General features: G+C 34.4%; 2 protein-coding genes across 2 annotated transcripts; one reads left to right on the top strand and one right to left on the bottom strand.

The window, feature by feature from the left end:
* Window positions 1-15: 15 nt before the first annotated feature.
* Window positions 16-5,169, top strand: LOC116296639 (uncharacterized). The gene is made up of 4 exons (XM_031704690.2): window positions 16-142; window positions 1,914-2,149; window positions 2,481-2,588; window positions 2,938-5,169. Exons 1-4 carry the CDS (start codon window positions 124-126, stop codon window positions 3,064-3,066), a joined length of 492 nt encoding a protein of 163 aa, XP_031560550.1. The 5' UTR covers window positions 16-123; the 3' UTR covers window positions 3,067-5,169.
* Window positions 3,486-10,679, bottom strand: LOC116296627 (D-ribitol-5-phosphate cytidylyltransferase). Its single transcript, XM_031704671.2, has 15 exons — window positions 10,572-10,679; window positions 10,143-10,198; window positions 9,616-9,679; window positions 9,419-9,474; window positions 9,134-9,194; window positions 8,647-8,727; window positions 8,289-8,368; window positions 7,949-8,018; window positions 7,543-7,647; window positions 6,785-6,830; window positions 6,496-6,587; window positions 5,912-6,025; window positions 5,414-5,557; window positions 5,200-5,289; window positions 3,486-3,891 (listed from the first exon to the last, which is right to left on the bottom strand). The coding sequence occupies exons 1-15, from the start codon at window positions 10,677-10,679 to the stop codon at window positions 3,781-3,783; spliced, it is 1,278 nt and encodes a 425-aa protein (XP_031560531.1). The 3' UTR covers window positions 3,486-3,780.
* Window positions 10,680-10,751: the final 72 nt, after the last annotated feature.

The raw sequence follows: 10,751 nt of genomic DNA, 5'->3' as shown, positions 1-10,751 counted from the left end.
CGTCATATGCTTTGTTTGGAGAATTTGTAATTGCCCCTTTGCTCGCAAACGAGGAAGGAGAAGAACTGAATATTTGCAAAGAACCAGAAGTTTGAGCAGAAAGTTTTTATTGTTTTTCCAGTCATGTCGAAGCAGCCTCCAGGTAAGAATCGTAAGGAATCTAAGAGTTAATATTTAAAGGAAATAAAAGCCTTCGTGTACATTACCGGTCGAGACTTCGTAGTCTTCAGTACAGCTGCTAAGCAAAAGTATGCTAAGGCGGCACTTTTCGAGGCTTTAGTCCAATCTTACACGCAACGCTATGCTATACTTTAGGCCAAAGTTTGAGTTTACCCAACGTTGTCAGTTTTACGAAGAAACATTGGGTGTTTATCCTGCATTGTCGACTTGAGTATACAAACTACCACACAAACGAACATCCTTGCGTTCGTCGCTTTGTCATAATCGGCAAATCGAACTCATTGCTATTCATTAGAGCTTATAAAGTTTGATTCTCGACTTATCTTTCTCTATCAATTTAATCCGTAATAAAACTATATGATTCAAGGTTTCGTCGTGGTTAACGAAGAAGCTGTTTGAAATGGATAGTTTTAAAATGAAATCGACTGAAATCATTATATAACTCTTAGACGCTAGAAATATAAACTATGATATTGTTTACATGGCATACTAGTATAGACAAGGGAATACATACGCCAAACAGGTTCAAAATTATTGAATAGCAGCTTGCTATTGCTATGCTTTCCTATAGATTCCAAGCTAAATAGGCTCTATAATACAAACACTCTCTACATGCAGCACGACGACATATATGACGCATCAACAACGATCGACGTAAAGTATCAAATAGGGCATTGAAAATCTTGAAGTTTGTAGCTTTAATCGTCACTTGAAGGCTTTTTACGCTAGTAAAATCTCGATTGGAAGACTGACTTTGTTTTGTTGTTTCCACCAAAAGAAATTTAAAAAGAAACAAAAGCGAAACTGGCAGTTGCACCTGTAGCTATAGGAACAAAGGACTACATAGGTAGCTCCATTGAAAAGTCTCACTTCTATCTACTCATTTTTTTATGAACCTCAGTAAAAACGTAGTTAGAAGTGTTATGCTTTGCGATCTCATTGTTATTATTTTATAAAGGTTTCCTATTAAACGAATATAATAAGGGAACTACTACCACTTATCAACAGTGCAGAACTCTATTTATGAAATAATTGGGGTACTATGCGCGCTATGATTGGTCGAAAAACATGTTTGATGAGAGTATCGAAACATGTTATTGTCATTTTAGCTTGCGCGAGTATTGCAACTGTAAGATTTTAATCTATCGCGTGCGCTCATTGGTCAGTTTGAAAAAGACGGCACGTAGGGGGAATTTACTTAGACTTTGGGTTTCTTCAATCTTTTCGCACATTTGGTATTTTATAAAACAAATCAAAAACAGTTTTCTGTGTTTCATACTCTGATCAAAACATTTGGGATGTTGGGAGAACACTGGAGAAACTGGAAAACACTCTGCTACGTGTCATGGTTTCCTAGACGCTCCTCTCGTATTCTTTCAACATCCCGTGTGTTTTGATCAGAGTATCAAACACGGAAAACCTGCCAGTCCATATGACAACCTGCAAAGAATAATATTCACCCAGTACAGTCACTATAGTCCTCATGTACTATGTATACAATATTTAACTAACTAGCAGCAGTGGTGGTGATTTCATTGGTATTTTTGGTTTGCAGCTTGCTACCTACACTTTTTATCTTGTTGCCTGCCCCACTTTTTATAATTTTCTGTTGAAACCAAGGACTTCTTTTCATCTGCTTCACACCACAACCTCCATGAGTCCACCCTTTGAGTAGTCTCTAGATAAAACTTTTGAAAACATTTTTTTTCATTATTTCTTTGTTAATTTTACAGGTTACCCAAAGTATGCACCTTCAGGTTACCCCCAGCAATGTCAGGCAGGTTACCCAGGTATGGTACCCCCAATGTACCCCACTGGTCCATACCCTCAACAACAGACTTATCCCCAAATGAACCAACCAATGCAGCCAACATCGTCACCATATGGGGTACCACCACCTCCATACACCTCTACTCCACAGCAGATGTACCCACAGGCTGGTGGTCCTCCATCTTATCCAGTACAACAGGTTTGTCTACTAAAATCCTGAATGCAAGAAGCTTAGAGTGATTTTCGTAGGGAAATCCATAGCTGTATTGTACAATAGCTGTACCATATCAATCTTACCATAACCATGCTTTGTGATTGGTTGAATTACTGAAAGACAATGGGAAGCCATTTCAATGTTATAACATGTCATACCATGTATGCGCTGTAGAACAGTACTGTATGTTTCCTATGCATATCAAAAACACTCAACAATAAATTGAAACATTAACATGACAGCAACTGAATCAAGTGAAAAACCAAGTATATCAAATCATAAATAGTGTAATTAAGTGCTTTACTGTTTGTTTTAGCGCTCCCACATGCCAATGCAATCTTACCCTGGGGGGATGATGCCAGTTGCACAAGGCTCTTTTGATGCTGGAGCAAGATTTGGTGTTGGAGCAGCCCCTAATATTCCAGTGAGTATAGACCTTTTTACCGATGGGGCAGCTGTTTTGAATTAGAGACTTTATGGGATGCTAAGGGGGTTACTATATGGGAAAATGTATAGACTGTACAGCTGTCAGGGTGCCTTAAAAGTTTGTGCTTTTCAATGTGAATTACATTTAAAAGCAATTAATTTTGCTGGTGTAGTTGGAACAATATGTGAAACACCAAGACTACCACTCTATGCTTTATAAATTCTCTGTGTTTACCCCTCGTATCCCATAATTCAAGATGGCCACCACACCTGTGGTACTCCAAACAGCTATAAAACTATACTACTGAAAACTTAATCATGTTTTTTCTTCTTCTTATATTTAATAGCCTCCCCCACCTGGCCACCCACCAAACCATGCACAAATGGCTGCAGCTCAAGGAAGGCCTGTCGTTATGACACAAAATCCTGATAGCTGGATAAGTGGTGGTTCAGATGGTGGTTATACAATTTGGTAGATGACTTATGCTCAGTCCTTACATGACATGAAGACAGCTAACCAATTATTTTTGTAAAACTTAACAAAACATTACCTAACTTGTTCTTACTCATTCCGACTGCTTTATGATCCTCTATCTCATGGCAAGTGATACATGAGATGTTTATGAAATAACTAAATATTGCTCTGCAATATACTGACAACTACTTTTATAACTACAAATGTATGCTTATTGGGAAAATAAAATTCCCTGTAAATTTAACCTCATAAACTATAGCTCTCTTCATTGACATGTAGGACTAGAAAGCTTTTCTGTCTCGCCGAGCAATACAGCATTCTTCAAATATTAAATGTTTACAAATATTTTAAAGTAGTTATTGCCTCTTTAAAATTTTTGCAAAAATTATAAATACCACAAAGGAGTTAACATATACAACATTAATCACAAATTATAAAGCATAATAAAAACATGAAGACCACACATACTTACATGTATATAATTATATATATATAAGTGTATACATTTCAATTAGATGTGCTCTTTTATTAGTTTTAAAATAATTGCGTGTTGGATCTGTAGTATAAAAAATTAAACTGTAAAATGATTAAAAAAAAAAGAAGAAAAAGTTTAAAAAAATTTATTTTTTCATAATTTTTCTATTAGCTGCTATTATTTACACTGTATACTGTATTTGGAATAGTTGATTGCCAAAAACCAGTTAACATAGTATTTTCAATTATAAAGGTATTCAAAGACCTGTCCACTCAACAAAGAACTTGTATTTAAAGCAATTTCAGATGTCATCTCTGCCAGATTTTTACAATCTTCAATTGGCCAATGGTCCTAGAGAACGTTTAGAAAAATGGAAAACAGAAGTCATTTATTACTAAATCAGATGCAGAAGTTAATAATGTCAGCTGTTAGGCAATAAGTCTACCTTAAATAATGTTAAAATTGCTAAGGGTACAACCCACTGACCAATTCAGGGACATCAGCGTGTTTACTGGTAATAATGATAATGATTTATGATAAATTATATGTGACCTTTCCATATGGATAGGATATAATCAGAGGTGATATATACATTTGAGTTTCGTGAATTCCAGATTGCTTTATTATGCAATTATTTACAAACATAAGTGCTAGATGATTACTAAAGTATGAGGTGTAGGCCCTGAGGGTTGTCACTGCCTTGGTTTCTTTACGTCCTCTGTGGTCTTTTTATGTCCCTCCATTATATGGTTAGTAATGATAAAAAGTGTGTACCATTTAAAGAATCCTAGTCAACCACAATGTACTGCATGCAGGAAACAATAAAATACTATACAATGCGCCATCTTTTCTGCCTTGAAAAATGGCAGTTCTGTAGGTGAAGTTTAATTGGAAATCCATTTCCATCTGTCATTTCTGCTAGGTGCTTAAGCACCATTATGATTTTATGATACAAAGCCATTTTATACTGGCTATGAATCTAAAGGTAGATTTTGAAAGTGGCTAAGAGTTGGATGACCAAAAAGTCACAAAAAAAATCTACTTGCTGTGGAATAAAAGGAAGAAAACTTTGTGATTGAGGTCTTTCGCATAGAAAATCTGTAGAAATTTTGCTCCTAGAGCTTGGAAAACCTTTGAGAACAATGTAAACAAATAACATAGGCAAGCAGTGCGTAGTGTTTTAGTAGGATTCTTTAAAGAGGTCATTTGATCCTATTGTAAGTCTCACCATTTGAAGATATAATTACAAAGGGAGAACTTTCTACTCAGTTATTTTAAGACCCAAAGTGTTGGTACAGCCCAAACTTGAACCATGACTCCCACAAAAGTTCAACTCTCAATGAGTGTTTAGAAATTTTAATATTTTCTTTATGGTGTATATAAAAGCTAGGGATGGTGGGGGAATCAATATCAACCTCTTTTATGGGTTTGGAGAGGTGGAAAAGGGAACTGACAGGTATTGGTATGGTAATAGTAAAGAATGTGATCCCAACATTGGTGTCAGTAAGGGTGTTTGCAAGAACCACACTATTTACCTTATAATTATTATAACATGAATACTACTTTCTGGAAACACACATTTCACTGCACAAATGTTTTTAATGAAAATTAAATTATATTAGCTTTGAACTTTGAATTTATTTTGAAAAATCTTCTTACCTCTTTATTACACTTTGCAGTATCTACATAAATACCAAAACAGGTTATTCCTTTTGACCTTGCTCTTGAGTTCAATTCAACCATATGTTTCTAATAATCATGAATTTAAGAAATAAATTAATTACTCAATGAATTTAGCACAGAAAAAATAAATAATAAATTATGTATGAATAAGATAACCATAAACATGGTAATGAATGGTAAGGAATAATACCTTTAAATCATCCAATCCATTCTGTTCATGGGAAATTACTAAAGTTAAAATTGATTTTCTCTGGTGTGCAGAGTTGTCAAATACTTCCAGTGCTTCTATGGAAGGTGACAGATCCAAAATAAGACTTGGTCTTTCCTCTTCTGCCTTATAAAAGAAGAGCAGAATGAATGTACATTTAAAAATAAATTAACTTTATTTATAGGGTAACGCTTGACAGTACTTGACAACTGATAAATTTGTGGTCCTCTTTTAACGCCTCTAGTTAATTAATGTTGTCATCAGAGCCACATGAAGGTCTCCTCAGTTATTTTAAGACCCTGAGTGATGGTCCGGCCGAGGCTTGAACCAGCACTTCCAGTACAACAGACTGACACTCTTGCCAACTGAGCTAAAACTGGGAAACATTATATAGTATGACACCCCCAAAAGAATAACACTCTTTCTAATCTGATAAAATATTATATTAAATAAAATCCCTGCCTTGCTTGTAAGACTTACTGTTCCACTAACTCTGGAGAGGCATGTGTGCCTTATGATTTTACACACCACATCTACTGAACATAATGCTGCCTTGGGTATATTTGATAAGTCACTTGATGAAGAAAACTGTACCTTTAATAATATTGGAGAAAAAAACAACTTGAGTCAATCAAAACATCAGAATACAGTAGGTCATTAGGTATGTCATTGTGCAGAATGGGATACATGGAGGATATAACATGGGCGCACTGAGATACCAAATTTATCTTCGAGTGTTGAAAAGATCTCAAAGATTTTCAACACGAGAAGAAAAATTTTGTATCTCCAAGCGCCCATGTAATATTCAGTTTATTATATAATATTATCCATAAAATCAACTTAACAAGCTTTTTATTATTATAAAAAGTTTTTATTTATAAGCTAATAGCTTAAATACACATAAAAACGATATTTTCACATGTGAAAATAACATGTTATTTTCACATGTGAAAATGTCAGTTTTACGAAAAGGATAAAATTTAATATAGGTATTTTATGGATAATTATATGATAAAGTGTTTTAATGTTTTGTTATGAAAAAATTTAATTTTTTATAAACTTACATCAACATTTTGTTTTCGAAGTTTTGATATAAGCTGTTCTTCAACTGGACCTTGCTGGTCACTGATTACTAATGCTTTTAATCTTCTTAATTCTGAAATTGATTGATAAAAAGAAAAATAACATTTGAAATATGATAGGAAATTAGACCTACTTCCAATACTACCAACCAATGATAAGCTAATGGACAATTCCTAACTATCTCTTTATATTTCTGAAATTCTCATTCATATTGGAGGCAGAATATTTTGTGGACTTAAAAAAAACATTAATATAACATAGTACATGTACCTTTTAAAGTAGCTTCTGCAGCAAACAAATCTCTTTTGTGAGTAACCTGGTGGGAAGAGCAAGTGACCACTCTCAGTGTGTCTCTCATATGTTATACACCTAACGTGCTTGGGAAGCATGGGTGTCGTAGAGGTGAGAAAGCTCACCCTGTCATGAAAGCAACCCAGGTTGGAGCCCCACTGTGCTCGATGTTGTATGTGAGTAATGTTGTTTGTTGGTTCTCTCCTGTGTGCTTCAAGGGTTGTTCTTCAGGTTCTCTGGTTTTTCCTCCCTCCACAAAAATCAACTCCTAAATTTCAATTCGATCATGAAACGTGGGCTACAGGTTTGTTAGCCACTGGCTGATGGTTTTTACAGGGTAGCACATAGACTTAGGGTTAGAAGCATGAAACATAAATTCCAGTTTTAATATGATTTATGAATTTTCTCTTGAAGATGCCAACTCCCACCCCTGTGCCACCCTGACCTCATACCATCTGTAATTACTGTGTGTAGCATAAAGCAATCGGAAATGCATGACTAATTTTCAAAGCACCTTTGATTACTACAGTACATACTCTATAAGAAAGGTGTTATACAAAACAGTATAAAATATTCCCTGTGAACAAAACTGTAATAATACTAAGGCAAATTCATCAATCTCATTCTTAGAGTTTCAGTTGTGTCAGTTTGCTACCATAACAGAGAAAAACGTATAATGTACAAATATGTATCAATTAAACTTAAAAACGTATAATGTACAAATATGTATCAATTACCTTCCACAGTGAGTCTGTTCCCTCTACCAGCTTTGCTCTTGTATTAGAATATGTTAGTGCAAGATGTAGGCACTCTGTACCATGCTCAAAGTCATACTCTGTACACTAGGGGGAAAACGGTCTCTTCAGACATTTGTATGACGCAGGAGGTCCCTTGAGAATGTTCAACATGAAAATATACTGTGCACAATGCACCCTCACATTGACTAACCAACTGGTAATTAACTGTACATTCACAAGTTTTTAGAGAATATTTCTGACTTAGTGAATGTATGCCTCTTCTCTGCAATGGTACACCTTGTGTTTTGCTTGTCTTATATTGTGCTGATTGTACCCAAGCTAGACTCAAATGAGAAAAGGCATGCCCTATAGTTCAAATCAACATATTACATTGACTCATACATACCTTTTGATATGCACCAAAAATGACATCAAACTTAAATGCTTGGGGCATTTCACTGTTGCGATACGTGGATCTATTTAAAAATACAAAGTGTCGTACTTATGAAAATGGATTTTTAAATTCTAAATTCTGCTAAATAAAAAAACAGACAGTGAGGACAGACAGACACTCAGACAGAAAGACAGGTGAGTATGAATTTGTATTTGTGACAAATTAATCCAATCAAATGTTCCTGGTAGGCTACAAGAGAAAGCTGGCTTGACACAAGTCAGGACACTATTTACTATAACTATTGGAGTTTATTGAATATTACAGTGTACTGTACATGTAACTTGTTTCTAACCTTTCAAGTGAGTGATCAAGAAAGCCTTCCTCATTACAGGCAATGACTGTCGAAACTAGTGGACGGGTGACACCAGCAGCCTACAAACACAAACCATTCATGAATTGCCCTTAGTTTGAGATTGAAAACTTTGTTTAGAGAGAGTGACACTTGTCAATCACAGCAAGATGAATTGAAGTGCACCTGTAAAGAAAAACATTTGCTGTCAAAGTTTATGGTCTCTAATGATTGCAGGAGTTTCTTATATGAGATTGTCAAAGAGGTGATGTTAGAGTGATGTAAAGGAGAAAGCAGTGATGTAAAGCTGAAGAACAGTCAAAGTATTATCTTTATTCTGCTTTACACACTTGAGCCTTACCCCATGATTATTGGCTGCCAAAGCTACTTTTCTCAAGATGTCTTCACTAACAAATGGCCTAACAGCATCATGAATGATGACCTAATACAAAAAAAATCCAAAGATATTGAGAAATATATCATACTGTATACTTGTACTATACCATCATTCACTAGTGGTAGGATTGCAAATTAGATGGATGTTCTACAAAAATCAAGAGGGTACCCAGTAAAGATGTTTTGACTGCATTCCAAAATCATGCAGATCACAGTGACCTGATGGCCAAAACAATGATGCCCAGAAATTGAGGACACAGCAAAGTTCTACTGTATATATGACATTGTAAACAATTCTCATACTGGCTGAAAATACATCACTATTATTGTTCACTTTTTTAAAAGCATTTTGGTACAGTTAAAAAGAAAATAAGCATTGCTCATACAAATGTTTTAAATAGTTTATAAACTTCAAGATTCAATCAGTATTTTGAACTTTAATCACATCTTACAATATCTGGTGGCTTCTTGTGGTTTGCTAATTCTTTAACTCCACTGAAAATTGATTTATGTCTAATAAAGAAAGTAGTAAATTGCATTAAAAACTAAAAAAATTCGATACAATATTCTTCATGGCAATAATTTTGTGCATATTTTGTTTCACCATTTGTAGAAACTTATGTATCAGACAACTAGTTGGAAATATAGGCACTACGTACAGTATATAAGTCAGCTATTAAACTTAATATTAATTTAACATAAATACATTCCTTTTATGAAATTATCAAAGCTCATACCTAGTGTTTCCTCCAAGAGTCAGTCTTACTTTGGTATGATTGAAATTCTTTAAAATCTGTACATAATCAATAATTATTGATAAATTATATTTAAAGATAGATCTTTATATTATCAAGTGAGAGATCTACAGTAGTTCATAGACTGTTATTGCTAAATAAGATCATACATAGCTAGTAGGAGTAATAAAACCTCTTACTTGTTGCATATGTTCCAAGGTATCTTCTGCCACGGGTACCACTATTTCTTTCATCCATCTAACTCTAAATACAGTGTAAATTATTGTAAACATTATAATATTAATTAACCTTGGGTAGAATGAACTCCCATTTCAATAGCATTTATAACCATAAATTAATTTAAATTTACATTCAAATTCTTTATATCAATTGACTGGATGAAACAGCATGCATTCAATTTGGCCTACAAGGTACAAATTTCATCCATTCTTTGGCCAAACACTGTAAAGACTAGGGTCGTGATCAATGGATCCACACCTATTATTTGACCCAGAGTCTGGATCACTAAGACCAGAACATTAAATCTTTATTATTTCTTTCAGACTGTGTAAATAACAAATGAGAACAATTAAAGGTAAACTGACATAAAATGGCTATGATATGCTGATCATTGATCCTGGATGCTTTGTTAGTTTTATCTTATGTATGTACCATTTACTGTAAGTAACCATGTTAGAGTTTATCATAAAGATGAAATATAATTTACCTTTCAAATGCCTCAATAGTGTAACTTATCAATGGCCGATCTAGGATCTCACAAAACTAGAAAAACAATAAATTAAATTAAATTGCAAGTAAGTGTACTGAATGAAAACCATATAGGTTGAAATATGATGAATATTATTATCGCATTACAGTATACATATATAAACTTATCTTTGTCAAAAGATTATATCTCCTATGGTCACTAGATGATTGCAACATGGAATCACTAGACAACAACCTAGTGTTGTGGATAATAAAAATTTGACTTTTGATTCTCAGAGAAAGATAAAATAATGACTGACAGTCTCGCATTCTTGTCAAAATATTCCAGACGAGTTTACAAACAGAGGTGAGTAGAAATTAAAAATTCCACTTGTCGAGATAAAAATGAGAGATAAAAAAAAACGAGATAAACTGTTTCTTTATTTACCTGTTTAGGAGTCTCCATACGCATTCTCGTGCCGCTACCTGCTGCTGGAAGAACAGCACACACAGTAAAAGTCACCTTGTCTTTCTCATCACTCTCTTCGTCCTCCATCTTGATTTGGAATATCCGAGAGAGTCTGGACAGAGACTAGACCCAATCCTACTCGGCCTAAAGTTTTCCCGC

This window comes from Actinia tenebrosa, unplaced genomic scaffold (assembly GCF_029948245.1).
Source record: "Actinia tenebrosa isolate PJP-AT-01 unplaced genomic scaffold, QUT_ActTen_1.0 PGA_scaffold4__44_contigs__length_22323623, whole genome shotgun sequence".
NCBI classification, from domain to species: domain Eukaryota; kingdom Metazoa; phylum Cnidaria; class Anthozoa; order Actiniaria; family Actiniidae; genus Actinia; species Actinia tenebrosa.
This window is presented reverse-complemented; position numbering and strand designations above follow the sequence as displayed.